The following is a 24,282-nucleotide window of genomic DNA, read 5'->3' on the forward strand; positions in this document are numbered from 1 at the left end:
AAGCAAAATTTTCAATGACTCCATAGCAAATTTCAATTTGCTATGGTTTCTTAATGGCTAACTCAGAATGTTAACTCAGGAAGGGGTTAGGGTACTCTTGGCACTCTCTGGCAAGCTTCTGAAGGATGATTTCTAGGATGACCAAATGTGTGCCTGGGTATGTCCCTGCAGAGGGACAGGACGCATGTTTCAGGAGTTTGGCAGGGCAAAGAAGGGGATGACTAAGAAAATCATCAGAAGATAAAGTGGGGTCACTTGAAGGACATTTGCTTTTAGACAGAGGAAGCTGTTGCAAAGAGAATGATTTGTGTTTGAGAGTGGCAGGGTGGATTTTAATATGTTACAGAAAGGAAGTTTCTTGGGAAGATAGAGGTGACTACAAGATGCTTAGTTTTGGAGAAATATTTTAATCTCAAACTAGAGGAAAGAATGCATTTATATCAGATGGCCTTAGGGTCAAGGAAGATTAAGCACTGACTATCATTGAAGTGAGAGGCCTAGAGAATGCTAAGGTAGAGATACACATTGTTAGAGGGTCAGTGGGGGACAGATGAGTTTCCCAAAGGACAGTCATCCTGCAATCTTGGGTGGGCAGGGCTTAGGGAAGAGACAGACTCAACATTAACTGGGGTTTCTTTTGTGTAGTACCTGCTCCCCAAGTCCCCTGGAGCCCTGTGTCTCTTACATGCTGTAAGTTCTGTCTGACTGGTGAAGAAAGTTCAAACCTTACCCATTTTTATCTGTGTTCATCCCTTTTGCTGATGTAGAGAAGGAAACCTAAGTTGTGGGTAGCTTCTCCACTTCACAAAGGGCAAGAAAGTAACGCACATTCTCCATCTGAAGGGAACCGCTGCGTAGGTCCTTTCTCAAACTTGGATGCAACCGTGGACTCTCTCCTGGAACGTTTGTGGGGGGGAATCATTTATGCTGTAGTGTTTGCTTATTCCCAGTATGTGTTGTGGGAGGAAGTGTAGGGAGGGAAATCCCTGTTGTCAAGCAAATGGAGCCATGAGAACTTGTGTGTCTCTTTCTAGGACCAAGAAACCCCCTTCCCCAGGGCGCTCTCAGCTCAGAGGCTGTCCCCTCGCTGGTGCTTCCTGGATGGTGAGTGTTTGGGGAATCTGTCTGGGACTGGGCTGGGGAGGTAGCAGGACAGACACAATGTGGCTGACACGGCAGCTCTTCTCAAAGTTTGTTCACAAAGCCTTGCTGTGATTAGCATTGCATTTTAATGACGTAGACTTGCTGATGTTAGTGGACCTTTCCTGAAGTCATTTCCCTCAAAGCACCACAGCATCATATTGTTTAAACTGACATTGCCCCTTTATCAGTTTCCTTTATCTTTTTCTGAACCATCTTGAGTGCCTACCTCAGATTAGTGTGGGCCAGAAACTACAGCCTGTAGTCAAATGGCTATTAATTTCTGAATTACTTCCATGCCTTGGAAATTCATATTAGTTGTAAGGCTGTCACTTCAGTATAGTACATACATTGGCGGGAAAAGAGTTTCGCTTGCATCTGTAACATTCCTCCTGAATGTGATCTATGGCATGCATAATGGTGTTAGTTACGATGCGATTGTTTACTGAGTCCACTTGCTGTCTCATGAATTTTTCACTTTCCTAGATGTTGCTGAATTTCAATTTTCCACCTAATTATCTGTACTGCAATACATCTTCATCTCTATACATTCCTTCTATTATCCAATATAGCTAACTGAAATTTCTATTGTCTTTAAGGAGACATAGTTTCCTCAATAATGTCCTTTTGTTTATTAGTGTGTCCTGTAACATGCATTCTTCCTGCCAGCCTGGTCCCAGTGCCATGTCAGTCCCAAATGAACACACAGGATGCTATATTAATTATGAAGCTTTTGGCCGTTTGCTATGGTTTCTTAATGTCTAGCTCTGACTTAATTATTCACCCATAACTACTAATATATATTTCTATAAGGACTTATCTTTCTGAGGACAGCATCCTGACCCATCCTTTCTTCCCCAGGATCACATGGTACCCACTCTCTTCACTACATTTCCAAGAATCCTCCTGGACTCCTAGTCCCACCTATCTTGCTTCCCTATTGGCCAACAGTGCCTTATTTATACCAATCAAACATATACACAGAAGGACTTGCCCCATCAGTGTCCATCTTAGAGGATAAGGCGGCTGAATGGATATGAATTGGTTGTCCAGAAGGGCTCTTTATATCTACCAAATCTAGATCAACCAGAATATAAGCTTCTGTTCCTAGCTCAGCTGCCTGATGACTTCCCTCCAATTCCTGTTAATCCATCACAGTGGGAAACACAATCATTTCTGACTCCCAGAATCAAAGGGAAGCAGTATGTATCTAAGGAAATCAAGAAAGCATTTACGCAAGTCATTATGTTCTGTATATAGGTTTAGATAAAATTGTATTATGGATAATAGTTTAACTATGGAACTGGTTTTGCTATATGAGAGTTCTATTGTAAACCTTTCTTCTTCATTGTTTTGAGCACTTGTTTTTAACTTTTTAAATTAGCACACAAAATGATACATTTATGTAATAAAATATTTTATGGTTAATTCTTTGTTGACTTTAAGAATGAAGTCATAGTTGGAAGAACAGAGAAGAATAAATCCTACCAGGACTATGTTGCTTTAGACTTAGGTTTTTAAGCAGGATCTTGGTTCTCCTATTTCCAAGTTCATTTTCCTTCAGGGAGTTAGTTACTGTTTTTCTTTTTTAATTGAAAATAGATGCTTCTTTCATACAATACACCCAGACCAGGTTTCCCCTCTGTCTACTCCTCCAACTCCCATCCAATCCACTCACCCTACATCTCCTATCAGAAAAGGACAGGCGTCCAAGATACAACAACCAAAAACACAGCAAAACAAGATATAATAAGATAAGGCAAAATCTCTTATGTCGAGGCTGGACTAGGCAACCCAAGAGGAAGAAAAGAGTCTTAAGAGCAGGCAAAAGAGTCAGGGATATACTCCCTCCCGCTGTTAGAAAAACACCACGCTAACAACCATGCCATGCATACAGAGGACCTGATGCAGACCCCTGCAGGCCTATGCTTGCCACTTCAGTCTCCATGAGTGTGTATGAGCCTGTCTTAGTAGATTCAGTTGGCCATGGTCTCCTGGTGTCCTCCATCCCCTCCAATTGGTATAATCCTTCTGTTCCCCTTCTGCTGAATTCTCTGAGCTCTGAGGGGAGTGACAATGGAGACCTCCAATTTAGATTTAATAATGTTTAGCTGTGTGTATCTGCACCTGCTCCCATCTGCTGCTGGAGGAAGCCAGATTATTTTTTTAAAAGTTTGTGATTGTGAGCAAAGATTTGCATCGTTTGCTCTGTTATGCTTTATATTTCTCATTGCTTTTGGTCTGTTTTGTAAAAATTCTCGTGTTTGGGCTCGGTTAGATTTAAGGAAGGAAACCCATAGGGTTTTTGTTTTGTTATTGTTGTTGATTTTTGTTTATTATTAAGGAGAATCAAATAACTTCAAAAACACCCTATGTTTTATTTCAGAGATTTTCTTTTTCGAATCACAGATGCATCCCAATCCCATTTAAATATTGCTTAAACTTTAATCTTTGTTTTGTCATTTGGCTTTCTTCAGACATATCTCTAGGGGCAGAGTGTTGAAAGGAAATGATTTGGGGGGCATATGTGGTCTCTGGCCTGCATCTTTAAGTTGTTTTCCAAAATGAGAGTCACATTTCTGGGAAGTCTATCCAACCACTATTTCTTTTCTAAGATTATTTAATTAATAAAATATTAAGCCTTTGCCACTGCTAAAATTCCTGTGTTAACTCCTGGAGACATAAGGGAATAAATGAAAGAACCCTTTCAACAACACAGGCTTTCTAGTCCCACAAGCATCTTTGAAGACAGTCTCTGTAAAGGGTTTAAGCAGAATGACAGTGGGCGTAGGATTTAGGAGCAACTGACTTTCTGCTATAGGCAGTTGATATGGAGGAAAGTTTTGTTATGGGGAGCCCACCAGAGATGACCACTCAGACACAGTTTATAGCCAATTAAAAGTCTTTATTCCAGCCAGCTGGGACTACACTCAGCTATTCTGGACCTGACTGTAGCACCTACTGTCCAGAGCACAGGGCTTTTGAAGGCTAAAACCCCACATCCTGGCATCTCAATCAGCAGCTGCAGGTAGGATTTTGTGTAAGCAAGCAATTTGACAGAAGCAAAGATAAGCAGTTAGTTGGAGGTTGGGGTTCTGCACAAGCAGCGGTTGAGCAGAAACTAAGAAAAGTTACCTGGGGCGTCTTGACCATGGGTCCCTAGAATAGACTTGGGTAATTTTCCAAGTCTCCATCGAGGAGATCAAATTCTAGTTAAGCCTGAAATGGCCTCAACAAGAATTCAAGATGGCCCTGTCACAGTTTCACAGAGACTGAAACATTTGAGTTAGTATTTAAATATAAGTGAGATGCAGACAATAGAATGGCTGGAAGGACTTTGGAGCATCTGAATAGCAGTGGCCAACGAATGGAGGTACTGGTGTTTTAGTAATCGATTTAGGGACTGGCCACCTATGTAACATGCTTGTTACAAAGGTTTTGATTGACTGTGCAGTAGAAAGAAAAGGTGTAAATCTGATGACAAGCTTAAATGCCTCTAAATGCCCTGTATATGTTTTTTCCCTTAGCAACTTCTGCTGACCGCTTTTATCGAATAGACAGATCTCAGGTAAGTCCTTCCAGCTTATCTATGAAAGTGAAGCATCTCCCAGTCCATGCACTGTGGTGGTAGCCAGTCTCATAGATATTGATAATGGAAAAATGAAAGATTATTGGACAGTGTTTATAGTCTAAGCCACAATGCTTTTTGTCTGCACGTGTTTTATGACTCATGGGCTCAATGAAATGGTGAATGAAAATATATAATAACTTGAATTACAACTATTATCACAGTCCTAAACTCTAAGTTTTCATTTATACTCTGGCCAAAGTGATGTTTATACTTTTTAAATGCATTTTGTTTAGCTGGCATAAATGTAGATAACTTAGATTTGGTTTACTAATACTCACCCATATTTAATAATAAGTTATGTTTACTCAAGTTTAAAAACTCTGCCCACCATTGAGATTCTCCTGGAAAAATACTTCACAGTATTGAACCCATAGAAAAGCAGCTCTTTCTTAACCATTGCCACTTAGATTTGACCATATCCTGCCACAGAAGTCTGAGCTGTCACATCCTCATACTGGACCAGGTGGCATGTCAAATGCCACATCTTATAGCATCTGGGAGGAAGCAGGGGAGAGGTCACTTCTGGTTCCATCCACCAAGATCCTGGTCAGGTGTGACTACTGAACCAGGGCGGTCATTTCTCCCTTAGTCCTCTGAGTGCTACCCAGAAACAGTGGGATTTTGTGTGTTGCACAGTCCATTCCTTATTATGAGGGTGGTGATGTCAACACCCTGATAGGCTCGTTTTTCCTTCCTTAGGAACATTTGCACTTTGTGATGGAGATTTCTCATGATGAGATTTTTATTCTGGACCCAGATATGGTGGTGTCACAGCAGGCAGGGACACCGCCAGGAATGCCTGACCTGGTGGTTGAGCAGGCTTCTGGGTAAGTGGGTTTTTACTCCCTCAGTGCCGGCATTGGCTGGCTGTGGTGTGACCTCTGTGTCTTCTTTGGCTTTGCAATTGATATTCTAATGACATAAAACATTTGGAATTCAGATTTATTGATGTTTCCTTAAATGAGATGCATCTGGTTGTGTAAGGCCATCTTCTGAATGACTGCGTAGGAATCCTCATGCCCAGCCATTCCTACACAATGGTTCCTACACAACCATTATTTACTATTACACAACCTCTCCATACTGGGGTTATAAATACAGATACTACCATCTTTGCATCTATATGGGCTTTATTTGGTGTGTTATCCACAAGAAATGTTGACATAGATGATTTAATCCAGTTATTTTTGCCTTTATTCTAAATTGCTTGACACAAAGTATCTGGATTGTTCTTGCCATTCTTGTATTATTCCTCTTTTCTTATAGCAACTTAATTCTCTTTAGTATGTTTTTTTCTCACCTGTGAATACAAATAGTAATATCACCTCATCTTAGTCAGGGTTTCTATTGCTGAGACAAAACACCATGACCATAAAGCAAGTCGGAGAGGAAAGGATTTATTCAGCTTGTACTACCACATTGCTCTTCACCACTGAAAGAATTCAGGACAGGAACTCCAACTGTAGGATCCTAGAGGCAGGAACTGATGCAGAGGCCGTAGAGGGGTGCTGATTACTGGCTTACTCTCCATGATTTGCTCAGCCTGCTTTCCAATAGAACCCAGGACACCAGCCCAAGGATGGTACCACCCACCATGAGCTGGGTCCTCCCGCATTGGTCACTAGTTGAAAAAAATGCCTTACAGATGGATCTCAGGAAGGCATTTTCTCAACTGAGCCTCTAGTCTCTCTGATGACTCTAGCTTGTTTCAAGTTGACACAAAAAACCTACTCAGAGAATTAGTTTTAGAATAAATAAATTGACACAGGTAAAATACTTAGAAGACATTTGTCACATGGTGGACATTCATTACATATTATAATAATTTCTTAATGACCTTACCAATCAGGTTCTGTGATTATCCTAAATCTATAGACAAGAAAATTGAGGCTCAGAGTTGCTTGCCCAATCTTGCGCGTAAAATAAGTCTAAAAACCTCAGATTCAACTGTTTTTGTTTTTCATGCAGATCCTGTGTTTAGTTTAGTGAAAATAGGTTTTATTTTTCATGTACTAAGAAAAGTTGTTCCATTTTATAGACATAATTTCTTCCTCAGGTTTTTTTGTTATTATCATAGTGCTTAATGATTGTTTGTTTGTATTTAATTTAAATAAGCAGCTATAACCCCCCAATTTAATTAGCACCAAAGGAAAATTATGCAGGGTACTGTACTAAAACACTATTTGAGGGATTGGAGAGATGGCTCATCAGTTAAGTAAATGCACTGTTCTTGCAAATGACCTGAGTTCAGCACTCACATTATGTGTCTATGCTACGTATATGTCACCTTTAAGGAATCTGTTGCCCTCTTCTGGACATTTTGGGTACTTATACTCACATTTGTGCATACCCACACATAAATACACTCTGTACATGTAAATAATAAAATAATATAAATCCTTAAGAAATTGAGACTGAGTTAAAATTGAAAAACATTAGAAAAGTATACAAAAACATTCTCACTTAACAGAAGTTACTAGAACATATGCTATACAGTTATGATCATATTCATTGTAAAACCACAATGCCTGGTCTGTTGTGTGTTTACTAAAATGTCATCTTGTCAAATAGCTAAGCTATTTAAAAATATTTAACAGTTCAAATGTACTTATTTGGAGTTGTTATGCACCAACTATCATAATATGTGAGAGGCAATAGTGCAAAAATAAAAACAGACTTATGTCTCTGTCTTTTTGAAGTCTGATAGACAGTGGCTCCCTGGTGTGAGGGACCAATGGCTGAAATACAGGTTGCCCAATAAAGCATACACAGACACTCAAAGCAAACAGAGAATGTGCATCCATAACCACAGAGCATAAACAAGTGCACTTATCAGAGGGAATCCAGTCCTGTGTGACATCCTACCAAAGAAGAGACAGATGCTGGTGTCTAGAGCCCAACCCACATCATAAAGACCCTTAAATATACATGATGAGAAACAGAACCATCTCTTAAGGTGTCTTTGGACTTTTTCCTCTTATTCTTTCCATGCCAAGTGTGGACAACTTTGTCTCTCGGTACAGTTTTGTTAATATGCAGAGTGGCCTGATTTCTCAGCAGTAGGCCTTTTAGAAATAAACTAAGAACAAAGATCTGGAATGAGGTTGGGCTTTCTCATTTTCTAAATTAATTCCTATGCCTGATTCCATTAGTTTTGTACTTATGTCACATGTAGTATAATGACTTAATCTTCAAAATGAAATACCTTGTTAATATAAAAAAGGACAAAATCATACAAGTAGTTCAGAGATGTTGAGAAAGGATGAATACAAAGGATGTACCTAGTAAAAATGGATTTAAAACAAGATTGCTATGAGAAAAAAGTAGAGTAAAATGTGCATTTACTTTCTGGTACCATTTTTGGCCCAGGCTGTCTGACTGGTGGAACCCTGCCCTGAGGAAACGCATGCTGAGTGACAGTGGGCTGGGGATGATCACACCCCACTATGAGGACTCAGATATGAAAGATCTCAGTCACTCCAGAGTGCTACAGTGAGTTTCTGACTGTTTTATAATTATTTTTCTTAGATTATGATTACACCGTTTTCTCTTCCATTTCCTCCCTGTAAGCCGTAAGCCCTCTCATATATTCCTTGCTCTCTTTCAAGTTCATATCCTATTTTTTCATTAATTGTTGTTATTGTTATTGGTGTGTGTGTGTGTGTGTGTGTGTGTGCATGCGCGCACGCGTTACCAACTCACCTGAATTATATTACTTGTATAAAAGCCATAGACTGTCTAACAAAAACATCAACACTAGACATGAGAAGCCCTCTCATGTTGCTAGTCTGGATTACTCAAGAGACTCCTAAAACATGATCGACTATTGTTATTACCCTTGGTTCTTCCCCAGAGGTGGAAGCTAAGTCCCTATTGCTAAAAACACCATGCACAGAGAGTCCAGAGGCCACTAAGCTGGATTTTGCTGTTTCCATTTGTGTCACAATGATTGCTATAGGAGGGAGGGTCTGACATGTGAGCTGGTTTTGGTGGTGATCAAGCTGTCTCATGTGTCTGTGTCCCTCTTGGTGTTTTAGATACTTTGCTTGGGTTTATCTGCTTGCCAGATTGCGATGGCTCTCCATCGTCTATTATCTTCCTAGGAATCTAACTCAAGACTGTGCTTCTAGGTCTGTAAATGTTTTAAGCTTCACTAGTACTTTTGTTACTGGAGACAAGAGTATGTCAGATCCCTTACAAACTCTACCAGGTAGAGATGCATGAGAGTTTTGAATAGTTAGGAAAAGACATGCGGGCTTTTGTTGTGTGACCAATGGGATTTGATGCTTTCTTTATCTCAATTTCTGAATGTGCTTTGTGTAATACTGTCCAGTAGGTTTTTATTGTTTCTACAATGGTATCATAGTTTCAATTATCACCTTGATGTAATTTAGAATCACTTTAGAATAGAGTCTCAACGTGGGATTGTCTAGAAAAAGTTGACCTGTACGCCTAGCTTTGAGAAATTTTCTTAATTATGCTAATTGACGTGGGAAGAGCCTTTCTAACAGTGGGGAGTACAATTTCCTGAGTTTGAGTCTTAGACTTTATAGAAGAGGAACAAGTTAGCATGCATGCATTAATTGGTCGTTCTCTGCTCTTGAGTGTGGATGTGATATGATAACTACTTCCATGCCCTACTGCCTTGACTTCCCCACAGTGATGGACTGTAGCCTGGAATTGTGAGCTACAATTAATGCTCTCATCTCTAAGATGACAGAAAGGAAACTGGGACAAGCCAGGTGTTATTTGTGTATGGATGTGCATGTGTTGTAGGGGTCCTTTCTCTTCAGGTCTGACCATGGTTGGAAAGTAGCATACAGCTGGAGTTTTACAGAGACCTTGGTACTTAGTGCTAAGTGTATCCTCTTGTCTGCTCGTATTTTGCTGCAGGAACACATCCTAGGGTGCAATCTGAGGTCACTCATTTGCACCCACTTTTAACTTCAGGACAATCACCTCATCTCAGAGCTTACAAAAATACACTTGATTTATAAAACTGGGCTTGGTTTTTCTCAGTCCAGTTCAGGGTCCTAATCAAATAGTGACATTGGTCTTGTACATTCAATCTTACCTTTCCACAGAATAGCAGGATTACTAAGCTTCTCAGAAGCCTACAGTTAAATGAAGAGGCAAGACGGTGCATTGTTTCTAAAGAAAGACCGGAAGCAATTTCCCCAGGACAAAAGGAGAAAAATGAGAAATCTCAAGCTAATTATTTCATTGGCAAAGGTTCTACTTAGACACCCTGAGGGCAAAAGGAGACTTCATTTTAATTACTTCCCTGTATTACCTCTTATTTTCTTATGTGAAGAGGAGAAAGGAAAAAAATGAATTGCTATGGATTTTCTCTTTTTAATTAAACCGTGTTGCTGGTTTCGGGGAGCGTTTTGATTGCTTACATTCTGAGTGTTTTTCCATTTCCTTTTTGTACAGTATTAGAGCTGGTGACCAGGGATGACTCAGCCATCGTGAATGGCTAAATAAGTGGCATCTACTGGCAGACTTATTGGAAAACTAGAGTTTTAATTATCTGCAGAAATAAATACTAAGCCTTTGGGAACCAACTGTGTGTTTCCATATATATGTGATTTGCAGAGAGTAGACTATTATCTCAATCTAGTCTCTTTGGTCAGAGATTCCTCTAGAAAGCATCTTGATGTACACTTTCTAACATACAAAGTGATTGTTTCTGAAGTAGTGGACAGTTTTCCTAAGAACTGCAAATGAATGGAGCACTTCCCTTAACAACCAGCTTCTTAAACCTGTGTTGGAATGAGCTCTTAGTTTCTGTTTGGACTACCCAGCCATCTCTGTTTCAGTAAACCACCGAAATGCTTTATGTAAAGTGGTGCTATGTTTGTGTATAATCCAGTTCCCTGTTCCATGCAATACCTACTACAAGATGAACACTACATGAAGAGTTGTGGTACTCTATTATTTAAGGAAGAATAACAAGAGCCATATGTGTTTGCTACAAGGAATGTTTTATTGAAATATTTTTAATCTTTGCTTGGTTGAGTCTATGGATCTCTGGACACAGACCACTCACTGTAGTGTCTTTTTTATTAATTGATGCAGGACGGCTCAGCCCACTGTGGATAGTACCATTCCTGGGCAGGTGACCTTGGGGCTGAATCTAGCTAAGTATAAACCAGAGAACAAGTCAGTAAGTGAGTCAGGAAAGCAACTTTCCTCCATGATTTGCTGCTTCAAGCCCCTGCTTGAGTTCCTTTCTTGACATCCCTCCATGATGAACAGTGACCTGGAAGTATAAGCCTAATAAACCCTTTCCTCTCCAAGTTGCAGCATCTTGATAAATATATCTTTCTGTGCAACAGAACTGTTCCACAGTTTCTTAATACTTCAGAGTAGCCTCACAGAAGAAATATTTAAGAATAAATATGTGGAAAGAACATGAGGAATTATTGCAATGAAACTGGCATCTGTTAGCCCAGCCCCAAACCTCAAACAACATGGGTACAAAATGGGTTTAATTTCAACATCTTGATGATACTAAGTAACTGACTCGCGAAGAAAAAATCAAAAGCATTCAAGACTTAGAACTGAAAATATTACTTATCAGATTGTTTACATATTAAGATAGCACTTATAGAATGATTTGTGGCTGTAAATCATTTATCAATAAAAGACATTTGTATACAAATATGCAAAGCATTTCATTTGACAGCAGAACCACAGTAAAGACTAAAGATACAGGAAGAGAGACAAACAATAAAAATAAAGGTATAAATCAATAGCAAAAAGAATAAAACAAAATAAATGATTAATAATTACATTGAAAAATGGATTCTTTGAGAACATAAATAAGAGAGGCAATATTCTGCAAAGATTCCCTCAGCCCCAAGGGATGGAAGAGAGAAGAAGAGCACACAGTTTGCCCAGCTCATTTTTCCTTCATGACAGTCAGATCACTCCAAAGCTGCCCCCACAAAAAAGCCCCCTTGGATCTTCTCACTGTTTTCTCATTGTTTGGGCACTTAGTTTCTTAGCTGGATCATTCTCTATCTCTATTCAAGAATGCTGAGGTGGAAGTCATGAGCAGACAGAACTCTGCCTTTGTCTCTGCTGTGTCTTGTTGAGTGAATGTATGCTGTCTTGAAACCTGAAACAGAGTAAAGGACAGTCTTGAAGAACTGATTTTGAAATACATTGGCAAGAGATGATTGACACATTTTTCTGTTAGGATCCTAATGACTTTGCCTTGAGATTTAACAGAATAGCTTCTGTGTCTAAGAAAGTTTATTTAAAATAGCATGTGGGTAGAGTTGTAGCCCAGTCAATAGACTGCCTGCCTAGCATGTACAGAGTTCTGAGTTCCATAACAACACCTCATCAATGTGTGTTTGCACTCAGGGGTAGTGGTAGAAAAATCAGAAGTACAAGATCATCCTTAGTTTCTTAAGGAGTTAGAAGAACTGCATGAGATCTTGTTTTAAAATATAAAAACATCTTTGCCCTTATCATTAATTTCTCAATGATTGCCCTTTGTGAGGCTGTTTTGTTCAGGTGGAAGACTAAAAAAGATGCAAATTTCTTAAGTTTAATTAAACAATCTATTTGGGTGCTCATCGTTGCATCTATGACATAAGAAAGGAAATGGAAACTCCAATATTCTATGAGCTCTCTGAAAACAGGGAAGACTAACTTGCAAGTTGATCGAGAGTCAGCAGGCACAGGACACAGAGATGGGTTCAGTTTTCAAGTAACAATAGTCATCCAGGTTTCAGATTTTTGGTTTACAAGACTCTCCTAAATTGATGGAACGACACACATCTATTTACTTATTTATATTATAATAATATAACATTACTCCCACGTCCTAAGCCTGAAGGGCCCATGATGAAGGAATATCACACAAGCAAGAAGGGTTTGTTTCAGCCCTGGTCTAAGATACTGGGTGAAACTATAGTAAGCAGCCCTAGGGCAGGCCAGAAATTGACACTAATAAGAAGTGAAGTTGAGCTCATTATGAAAACATGGAGATGCCCGTGTCTAAGCATTTATCTGTTACCTCATCAGCTGATCAAGGCTACTAGATCTCTGCCATTGGCAGACAATTTCATCCTCAGACAAGAGTCACAGCTAGCAAGCTTGAGCTGCAGTAGGATTTGCTCTTTCCCTTATACTCCACTCTTATTTTTTTCTCATATGGAAAGTACGAATATTTAATGAAAATGAGCTTTAAGAGCAGTACACTTTGAAAGGATTCTTAGGCATATTTTATTGTACTATTACCCACGAGCTGGTAGATACCAACTCTTTCTTTATATGATAGAAATGCTCCTCAGAGAACACTCCAATAGTTAACAACATTTCACTTGGATATGTCTAAAGAAATCTGTAACTGAGAAACCGTTTAGGGATAAACAGAACACACCATCATACTTTAAAAATTTTTAAAAAGGCCTTTCCACGTAGTTTACAATTCAGTGATACAATGATAATCAAGATAACAGCCCTATGTCCTCTCTCATTTCTGAAAATCGACATGATCTTGGCTGGCAAAAAAATTGCTTCATATCCCTCCGGTTCTCAGCTGTTTTCTTTACCCAGTTTCCTCTGGAAATATTAGGTTATGACCCGACCCTACTGAAAACAGGGGTTACACTTATTGCCAAAGCTCTGGGTTCCTGGAAGGAGATGAATGATTACGGTAGGATTTGGACTGTGGAAATACCCTTTGAGCACCACAGTCAGATAAGGAGGAGAAAATTAATCTGCTTAGTGGGCTGTGGGCTTTTGCTGGGCTTCCAGATGGAATTGGTGCTGTCAGAAAAGAGATCGCCCCTGGCATGTGTTTTACCGAGATAGTTAAGTACCCTACTGCTCACCTTTGACTGGTCTAAGTCTTGTTCACCTTGGATAATCACCACAGCTGGAAAAAATGCAGGGAAAGCTCGCCTTTCTTTGGGCTTCTTTATCTCCTTGCCATTCTTGAGTGTTTTCCTTGGAGACCCAAACATACAAGAATATCCTGTATGTGATATGTGTAAAAAAAAAAAAGGCTGATAAGATATTTTCATTTTCTTTTTATGGCCACTTCTCAAAAAAATATTCACACAGAAGACCTGTTCCCTTTGGGGAAATCAAGTCATGCTTCCAAGTTCACCCAGGAAGATAGCCATCATTGGAGATTCCCTGTAAGCAGGTCCTGGTTTGACTGACACTTCAAGAGAAATAGGGAGCTAGAACAAATATGCTCCAACATTAAATCACATATTTTATTGTAAATGCTGCCAGGGATCTCCAAATTTTGCCAACAATCACAGCACTGGCAATATTATCACTGTTAAGTTTTTTTTTCCTTTGTAAAAGTTGGCAGCCTTACCTACTCATACCTGGGCAGCAGTAGTTGGAACGCATAAAAAGAAACTGGAGGCTTCTTTAAATCGTGTGTGTTCCCTGATTGGCCAGGTTGGGCATTGCTACAACATGTTGTGCTGCATCTGAGACAGCAGCATGTAGTAAAGCTTGAAGGCTGAATGAATGGATGTTGACTATTAGAGAAAACACATGCTGGGCCTGGCGGTGCAGATCTGCCATCCCAGCTACTCAGAAGGCATAAGCAAGAAGACTGTAAATTCAAGGGTTGTCTGGACTACAGAGCAAAGGTGTCTCATCAGACCAAAATAAACAGGTATCTGATGTATTGCTGTGGTGAGCCTAATTTTAATCACATTGCAGCAATATAATAGTTGGAATGCTGAGTGCATTGTCTGGCTGTGCAATCCCATTTTTATGTTGCCAACATCAATGCAAATATATTTGAGCTAGGACGAGTAGGTGGCAAAATAAGAAAGATGTGTCCATATTCCTTAAAGGAGATGCTGATATTTCACAAGCTAGAAAGTAGAAAGTCCAGATGATAGGTCCAGGGGAGTTAGAGGAAACTCTGAGGAGCTCAGTGGAAAGGTGGAGTAGCCAAAGAGAGCAGTGTCAAGCAGCCTACGCCATGAGATGCTTTCCATACGACATCCCTAGGTATTTTGGGGTTTTCTTGGTTATTTAGTCCTTGAAGATATTTAGAGGCTGTTTGAATGGTGAAGGAGATGCTTTGGCCCCTGGGGTCCTGACCATCTGAAGATTCTGCATGGGCAAGACTCCCAGACTTTCCTAAGTGGAAATAACCAGAAGAGACAAGGAGAAGTCTGAGCAAGTATGGGGCCCTTGTGTGTAGAAAGCTCATTGCTTCTACTTGCTACGACGTAGGCTGAGAGGATAGGAACTCCACAGGGATGCTAAGAATATCCTCCAAAACCAAAGCAGAGGGGCTGGAGAGTTGGCTCCATGGTTAGGAGCACAGGTTGCTAGAAGACTGGTTTCCATCCCCAGCGCCCGCATGGTGGCTCCCAACTTTCTGTAACTCCAGTCCTAGGGGATCCCAAAGTCATCTTCTGGCCTCCGTGGGTACTTAATATATGTGGTATACAGACATCCATTCAAGCAAACACTCATGCACATAAAATAAAAATAAGTAAAAATATCTCAAAATTTTTTAAATAAAAAATAAAATCAGAACAGAGATGATAGTTTTGCCTTCCACAACACAGTTTGCCTCTGGACATTGTAAAAGCTGGCAAAATGTTAGAGCTGCTTCAGTATCATTTAAAACTAGACAATGGTAACTCCATATCCCCCTGAATGCAGAAGCTGGAATGCTGTTAGGCCAATACAAGGCAAAAAAAAAATAGAATGTTTGCAAGAGCGTGCTAAAAGCAGAAGCTGTGTGCACAGCCTCTTGTCTCCCCTGGGAGCAGCCCTATGCCTGTAGCAGGTGCTCTATGTCATGGGCTTTTGTACAGTCAGCTCTTTTTAATCCAGTTTCTGGTTCATCCCTGAGGGCCTCATAGTGACAGGATGGTATTGGCTCTCATCAGTTTGATAAATGGAGTAGGGATACAGCATAGAGAGGGTGATGTCTAAGCTAAAAAAAAAAAAGTGACCATCCAGCCAGGCATTGGTGGCACAGGCCTTTAATCCCAGCTCTCTGGAGGCAGAGGCAGGCAGATAGATCTCTGGGAGTTTGAGGCCCACCTGGTCTACAGAGTGAGTTCCAGGACAGCGTCCAAAACAATACAGAGAAACCCTGTCTCAAAAAACCAAAAAAAAAAAAAAAGTCACCATCCAAACAAGGGATGCTAGTTTTACTAACTGATAGTGCCTCTCCAGGGCCAAGTTCTGCAGTTAGGATTATTAGTTATAATAATAATGCAGCACCCGCATTAGGAGAGAAAGGTGAGCACAGTTCACTGAGGTGCAAAACAGTTATTTCTCATTCTCTGAAAGGGAACAAAACCCAACACTGAGTCAACTGTCAGTTCAGTCTTCTGAGAGCTACACCCTGGGAAGCCCCAGTACCTTGAGATTTCTACCACATCCCTGGATGTAGAAACAGGATATTCAGGGCAACGAAAGGGAATATGGGAATTACCACTCAGAATTGGGGCTAACTCCAGCCATCCTAGTCAGGCCATAACTGTTTCAACTGTGACTTACTTGTCTCTGCTTGTGCTATGACGTATTTCTGCTACAAATCCTTTCTTCTTACCCGTGCAGGGAGGAAGCCTTGAAGCTGCTTCCATCCTTCTCTCCTAGGTTTGAGTGAGGAGCCGACTCCCTGCTGGCCCTTCTGTTCTTTGTCTCTCAGGGCATGTGGGTAAAGATCTGGGGGGCAGGGAGACCTTCTGGCACCACCCATCGTTCTGTTGCCTGTGTTCTCAGAATTCAGAGTTTCCAACTCCGAGACCCGGTTCAAAGTTCTGAATGAAGGCCTTCTCTCCTCCCTGGTACTTGCCTCCAAAAAAACCTTCTAGCCCAGCTGCAGCTTCCTGAGACTTCACCCTAACTCTTGTCTTCTCTGTTGATTTGCCTCTGGGAAAAGTTGTAGCTAATGGATATAGAGTATGAATAACTGATGATTTTTTAAAACAGTTCTAAAATAATTGTGCATCCCAGTGACGTATGTTTGGAACGGGAGCATGTTCAGGTGTGTGGTCTGGGCTATGATTGGCTTGAGTCATTCCTGGAAATAAGAAGAAGGGGGTATGAGAGTGGGAATGTTTGTGATCCTTGAGCCCAATTTTGAAGAGACAGGGAGAAAGCTATCTTTATAAGAGGGAGACGCCCCAATTTGAAACTAGGGAGATGGAGACAGTGTTTCTCTTTTTCTAAGTTTCTGCGCCCCCACTCAGTGCCACACAGTACACATTTAGTGCTCAGCGTCACCCAGTGTACCAGCACCCAGCCTTTCCTTCCTCTCCTCCACTCAGAGGGTGATTTATCATACCCATCTCGAGTTCCTAGAAAGTGCTGGGAAAGTGTTCTGAGCATCTCTCTTGGGTGAATGGAGCTAAGTTCTTCACAAGGCTGTGCACACAACCAATTTTTTTTTCTCAGAGAGTCTGTGAGCACTCTGCTGGCCCGCTGGCATTACTACTCTGGTTCTTGGGTCTTTAACTTATGTTCTCAGAGTTTCTCCATGTTTTGTGGATGGTTGTGCTACGTGATGGAGACACCTCTGTGTTCTTGAACATAGAAGCTTTTGGAGGGGGCAGCGATTTCTGAGATCAGGATTCCCACTCCAGTGGACATTGTCTCCTAAGGAGAGGATGGGACAGGAAGCTTCATCTCTCTACCAGAACTCTTTAGGAACAGAACTGAAACTGCTTAACCTATTATCTTTTTCTTCATATTTTACAACTGGGTTCAGAGTCCTTACTTGGACTTCATACTTGGGTGGGTGAGCCTTTCTCAATTACTGGACACCTCAACATAGATATTGAGTATCTACATCATGATTGTGTGAAATGACCTTTCTTAGAAGCTTCAAGTACTAATCCTGAAAGCCTCAGTCAGCCTTTGTAGCCCGGAGCTTCATGGTTCTATGATGTGTGCCTTTGAAAAGTCCACAAGGGCCAGCGAGGTTGTTCAGTGGGTAAGAGCACATGCCCCCGAGCCTGAGGATCCGAGTTTTATCACTGGAACCTACATGGTGCAAGGAGAAAACCAACTCACTCAAAGTGACCTTTAACTTCTACTTATATGCAGCAATTCCCCATCAACATAAATAAATGCAATACAATTATACAAGAAAATAAGCTACATATTCCCAAAATGGAAGTGGATTTTTGTCTCAACCTGAACTGTTAATTAGGGCTTCCCACATGTTACTAAAGCTACCAGACTAGTTTCTGAAGGCTACACCCCTGGTTCCCTGTGGGTGTGTCTCCTTTAGCTGGATCTTTTCCATTCCATTTTTTCCCTTCGTAAGAAGCACTCACAAATGCCTTCCCAAAGATTGATTCTTGCCATGTCAGTCCTCACAGATTTCAAATGCTCACATGTAGTGTGATGGCCAGATTTCCATGTTGAATAAGTAGGTAAACCTAACTCTACCTCTTTCTTTTATCTGTTGCTACAACATTCCTCCCACTTTCCTCCATTCCTCCTCATCCCTTCACTTTGAAGAAACTCCTTTCTCATTTTGTTTACATTCCTGGCAAACAACGGTAGGTGGCAGTAACATTTCAACTCAAACGACATTCAGGGCACTCCACAAACTGAAGTGCTATTCAGCAGGAAAAAGCAAACTGTACAAGCTAACGGTGAAATTGCTATTTAAAAAAAAAAGCCTAATACATGTAAGTGCAAGAATATGCTTTAAAAATAAACAGTATATTTCAAACACAGCTCACAGAGGGGCCATCCATGGATGTGTTTTGCATAGACAGTCTTAAAGATGGAGTAGTAATGAGAAAGGAGACAAACGAGTGGATATTCACTTCAAATGAAGAGCTCATCAGGGTTGTGATGCACATTTCGAGACTTTTACCTCCTTGACAATGCCCATCTCTGTGCTCCCCCCACACACACCCCACTCTTTCTCTGCCCTTCCCCTGTGTTGGGAGTGAATGTTACCTTTGATGCCCTCTGGCTGTCCCTGAAGGGGTTTGTGACCACTTGAATAGAGTGTGTTTGTCTCTCTCCTCTCAATGCCACTTTGTGTGGGGCTTAACTTTCATCTTCGCTCTCATTCTCGCCTGCTCTTTTATGGTTTGTGTTTTGTTCATTGTCTTAGAGAAATGAGCATAATTAGAAGGAACAAAAGCAAACAAAGAGGGGTTTATGTAGTTGATAGAGACTCTCAAAGCAAAAGAAAAAAAATTTTCCTGCCCTGTTTTCCTTAATTATAGATGCTCTGCGGACAGAGTGATGGTGGCAAAGTTGTCCCTTGGCTCTCTGGCTCACTGTTTCTCACCAAGTCCTCAGTGTGATGCCATGGAGTGGTTTCCTCTAGGGATGGGCAACACAGACCTTTGATAGAAACTCAAGTGAGGAAAGCTGTTGCCTAGAGATAAGAATCTGTAGTACAGGTTCAAAGTACATTAAGCCACACCTAGGTTTCCTTGATTTAAATGGAGGTTCTTGCCCATAAAGCAAGGTCTGGACCCTGCTAATTCACAGGGTAACAGAGGAAAAGCAAACCTGGCATTTCCCCAGTAGTAAAACAGAGCTTGAAAATGTGCCTGGAAAGAGTGTCTTATGCGAAGTTGGTTTCCATTTGAGACTTCTTAGGTGTCTCACAAGGAACCAGAATACTCTCGTAAACGTGACACCCAATAGCCACACCCAGATATGTCTGTCTGAGTATTCACCAGGGGAAGAGAGTGATTCTATGCGATGGGTTTTAACTGCAAAAAGTTTGCATTCTACCAAAGTGTGAAAGTATAGATGAAGAGAATTTAGAGAGCTCTGAAGGCTGTTGTCAGGAAAAGGAAATAGAAAAAAAGAGAGAGAGAGCCAGATGGGTTGGGCAAGAACATGGAGAGTTGATGAGCCAGATAAAAACTTCTCCATGTGTGTGTGTATGTATGTATATATGTATGTATGTGTGTATGTATATTGGTATTTTGAGACAGGGATTCTCTGTGTAACAGCCCTGACTGTTTTGGAATTCACAGAGATCTGTCTGCCTCAGCCTCCTGAGATCAGGGAATAAAGGCATTCAATGAATAGGATGTGTCATCAACCCAGTCTTATAGAAATCATTTTGTTAGTTATAGTCCTCACCTGGAAGGTAAAGAGCAAAGGCGCGCACGAGAAAGGAATACTAATAAAATCCGTGTGCGCAATAGTTCTCAGTATATGGGCATATGGGCTGTTTTATTCCCTGCTTTATGCCCCAACTAGCATCTTACCACTAAGACGCCTTATCCACAGTGTGTTGAGTGGTGTATAGGGGCAGTGCAGGTGCCGGCTCACAGCAGCTGCTTTTGTTTATAATGTTGCCATACTGGACCAGTCTGTGAGTCTATAAGTAGCTCGAGTTCTTCTACCCCATCTACAGTCTGTTGTGTTAGGAGATTATCTTGGTATTTATGGAATATAGTTTCCACTTTATGTCTCAGACTAGGCTTTCATACCCGTCTTGTGTATTTATTTTAACTTCATCTCTCAATGTGGTGGCCCCCTCCTTGTGATGGTCTCCCAGCATTCTGATGGTTCACACATGTTAAGTATATACCTTGGGGATGCTGGGAAGGAAGACAAGCATTATTTTTGTAGGTAACTCTTGTTAAATACTAATGGAAATGTGTGAGTAGGCTCCTAGTATTCATCCACTCTATCCTCTTTGACTTCCAGTATCTAAGGGAGGAAACGGTGCATGTAGCCTGAGGGAGGACCAAGCCGAAAAGCTATGGATGCCACTAAATGAAAGCTATGAGATGAGAAGAAAGTGAAACACTATGTTGAGCCTTAAAGAAAAAACAGAATTAAGATACTGTCGATACTGTCACTAGAATATATACCTTTATAAATCTTACAAATTTAGAGCAGCTCAGGGGAGATCCCACAAGTTCACATCCCCAAAACCTACTGCACAGCATCATGCAAGGTTATGAAGACTAGAGTAGCCGTGACATCTATTACTGCAGCTCTGAGTTCACTGACGGAAAGTGTTGGGATGGCACAAGAGGCACCGCACTTTTAAGGAACATATGCCTTCATGAATTTAACCCTCTTCTGCTATTGCATCTTGCTGCTTTGCCCGTAGGAAACCAGACATGAAGCTTTGAGTGTCCTTAAGCCTTGTGGTTGATCCACATGTAAAGCAAGAAGTTTTGGATGGAGATTTGTGGATGGACGGCAGTTTAAGAAAGGTCTTTGGTCTTGTGTCTTGTAACTGACAGAGTCTAGATCCAGAAATGTCCAATACAGTAACCAATGGTTAGTATATGTGTTAGGTCTCATTCCCTAAGATTCCTATTGCATCGAATAATCATATAGGATTTAGTACAATGACTCATTACAATAGCATATAGTTCAGCTGTTCTCAGCCTGTGGGTCACAACCCCTTGAGGGATGTAATACCTCTTTCACAGGGGTCACATATCAACTATCTTGCATATCAGATATTTAGATTATGATACATAGCAATAGCAAAATTACAGTTATGAAGTAGCAGTGAAATAATGTTATGGTTGAGTGTCACCACAACATGAAGAACTGTGTTAAAGGGTCTTAGCATTAGGAAGGTTAAGAACCACTAATATAGTTAGATAATTTCAAATATTCACACATTCCTGTTGAAAATCTTGATCTCGGTGAATAAATGCAATCCATAAGAAGTCTAGAGCTATTACCTACAGCCTTCAACACAAATTTGCTTTTTTAAAAATTTGCTTTAAGTATTCAAACATTTTATTTTGCTTTTGGATCTCTCTGTCTGTTGCTTTTTCTTAAAAATGAAGTAAAATAAAAGAGGTACTGGTCAATTGTATGATCCTCTACCTAAGAAAGTACTGTATTTCCCTGGAGCATCTCTGACATGGCTAGCGGTGCTATCCATCAGAAATTGTTCTGTTTCCATGGTTCTTAAAATCCTTCTGGACCCTCCTCTACAGTGTCCCTGGGTCTTCAGTATAGGAGCTGAATGTGCTCAGTGGGGCTCTGCACCCCATGGTCACTTACTTTTTGTAGTTGACCATTTGTGGATCATGTTCTTTACCCAGGATCCTGCCAAGCAGCCTGGTAACCTCCATAGATGTGGGTTATGGCCTTATGAATTGCATTCCAGTCAACAGACTGCAAAGGTTCTTTCCCTCCAATTTTGCCATCGTTATTGCTATTTACATGTTTTGATGATGAAGGCCACTCTAACAGGAGTAAGATCTCATGGTTTTGGCTTTGGACCTCCATTTTTCTGATAACATAATTCTGAGCATGTTTTTCCTTTTTTTTCTTTTTTTGTCATCTGTGTCTTTTGAGAGATTTCTATCATGATTTTTTTGCTTGATTGATTCTTGTTTTGCAAATATTTTCTCATTATACATTGCAGATTTTATCCTTTTATCAGATCATTTGCAAATACTTCCTCATATTCTGTGTTATCTCCCAGCCTGTTTGTTGTTTCCTTTGGTGTGTAGAGATTTTTCAATATGATAGGATTCCATTTGTCTGATTTTGCCTTTGTTTCTATTTCTTTTAAGGTTCCATTTAGAAAATGTTGCTCATGCTGGTGTCATGATACTTTTTGTTAATACTTTCTGTAGTAATTTGTCTTTTTGGGACCTTATATTTATGTCTTTAATCCATTAGTGTTGGATTTTTAAAATATGTTTTTAATTAAACACATACTAGTTGCACATTTATGGAAATTAAGTTGACACGTATATAATTTCATTCTTTTATGTGCAGATTTCTAGTTTTCCCAGAGTCACTTACTGAAGACTGTCATTTTTCCATTTGATTGTCTTGATTCCTTCGTAGCAAGTCAGTGGGGTGAACTATGTATCTTTACTTACGATCTTTATTCTTATTCTATTCCACTTCTATGTTTGTGTGTCTGTTTATATAGGAATTACCAGCTGTTTTGCTTACTATATCTTTAGTAAGCAAATGTATATAATGTATATAAATTTATTTTTTTACATTTAAATTAAAGTAAAATTATTTCACTTAGCCCTAATCAGCACCTCCCAGGTCCCATGTCTCCATGTCAAATTGACAGCTTCTTCTTATATTTTTTTACTATTGTTACATGTATATGTGTATGTATGACCAAATCTATAAGTGCAACTTGTTCATTTTGTTTTTGTGTATATGATTTCAGGGCTGACCACTTTGCTAGATAACCAGTTAGGGAACTCATCCATGGAAGAGGCTCCTAATTCTCCTTTTCTAAGCAGTTATTAGCTGCCTGTACTTCTTTATTTTAAGATGAGACCTCCTGAGAGTTTCTCCTTTCTGTGTTAGCATGCCTATTGGTATTGCTGTTGACAAAGTCTTGTTTATGCATCCATGTCAAGGAAGAGCAGTATGCATTTTAAAGTCAGGTGTTGTGATGCCTATAGCTTTGTTCATTTTGCTCTAGATTGCCTTTGTTTCATGAGCTCTTTTTTGATTTTATATTAATTTTAGAGTAGTGTTTACAATATATGTATAAGATGACTTTGGTACTGTATTTAATAAGTAACTCAACTTGTATTGCCACTAACATGACATGCCTTTCTGTATATTGTGCCTTCTCCACTTTTTATGCTAATTTTATATAGTCACAGTTTTCTGTAGAAGCCCCCCTTTTTTCTGGAGAATAAGCTCCGCCCCCAAGACATCAAGAGATACTGCCTAAAACTTCCTTTAACATGTATTTTTACTTTTTTAAAAATTGCTCTAAGGATGCAAACATCTTTTGTTCTGGAATCCTTATGTGTGCATTAATTTAAATACAAATTAATATAAAAATTATCAGCAAGATGGCAGAATACTATGACATTTTAAATTATTTACCTCTTATGCTACTCTTCTCTTTACCATGGCAACAAATAGGCTCTTCTCTCCCTCTCTGATTTACTAGTCAAAGGCTGTGCTCTCTTTAGTCCCCATGGATTCCCTGGTCATACATTGCTTTCTGCAATTCTCAAAGGCTCTATTTCCCTCCCAACTCACCACTCTGTTCACTCTTTCCATTTTCGAATGTCATGCAGATTGAGTAACCATTCGTAACTTCATGACCTCATCTTTTTTGTGTGTTCTGCTGACATTTGGATTTTTTGAGGAGCTATGGTGGCTTTTTGATTACTTATGATATTTTCACTGGGTAAGTTCTTCCCAGAACTTCTGGCTCAGGGTAGATAATTGTAGGAAGGTTAACTGTGGGTTGTTCATTTTCAGATCCTTTTTTTTTTAAATCAGTACTCTGTTTTGGAGTTTGATCTAATGTCTCAAGAGCAGGGCATCTCAGCTCAGAGCGAGACTTTCTGCCCTGGCCTTGTGGTATATATTGTAGCTGTGTCTTTACAGCTTATTAAAATCATGACTGTTCTTGTGACGTGTAGTCCAGCTTTTACTGTATTTAGTACCTCTTCTTCATATATGGTTGTTTAGCTTGTAAACATCTAGATTACTAAAAGATGTTTTTATTGGTTTCCACCCTCATTATTTTTCATGGGTTTCAAAGAGAATAAAAAACAGACACTCTTATTTTT

At 40.1% G+C, this 24,282-nt stretch overlaps 1 protein-coding gene and 1 long non-coding RNA gene across 9 annotated transcripts in view; one reads left to right on the plus strand and one right to left on the minus strand.

Annotated features, from left to right (window-relative positions):
• Dgki (diacylglycerol kinase iota) overlaps window positions 1–24,282 on the plus strand; it is a 445,999-nt gene that overhangs the window by 367,457 nt on the left and 54,260 nt on the right. For all 8 annotated transcript variants that reach the window (XM_040728459.1, XM_040728462.1, XM_040728460.1 and 5 more), the window contains 4 exons: window positions 1,035–1,104; window positions 4,668–4,708; window positions 5,471–5,598; window positions 8,141–8,263. In XM_040728459.1, coding sequence (XP_040584393.1) covers window positions 1,035–1,104; window positions 4,668–4,708; window positions 5,471–5,598; window positions 8,141–8,263 — 362 coding nt within the window. The remainder of the gene's footprint in view (window positions 1–1,034; window positions 1,105–4,667; window positions 4,709–5,470; window positions 5,599–8,140; window positions 8,264–24,282) is intronic.
• On the minus strand, window positions 10,752–16,415 carry LOC121132965. The gene is made up of 3 exons (XR_005869679.1): window positions 16,292–16,415; window positions 13,627–13,769; window positions 10,752–11,897 (listed from the first exon to the last, which is right to left on the minus strand). It is a non-coding gene; the product is annotated as an uncharacterized LOC121132965 (long non-coding RNA).

This window comes from Mesocricetus auratus, unplaced genomic scaffold (assembly GCF_017639785.1).
Source record: "Mesocricetus auratus isolate SY011 unplaced genomic scaffold, BCM_Maur_2.0 Super-Scaffold_100019, whole genome shotgun sequence".
NCBI classification, from domain to species: Eukaryota; Metazoa; Chordata; class Mammalia; order Rodentia; family Cricetidae; genus Mesocricetus; species Mesocricetus auratus.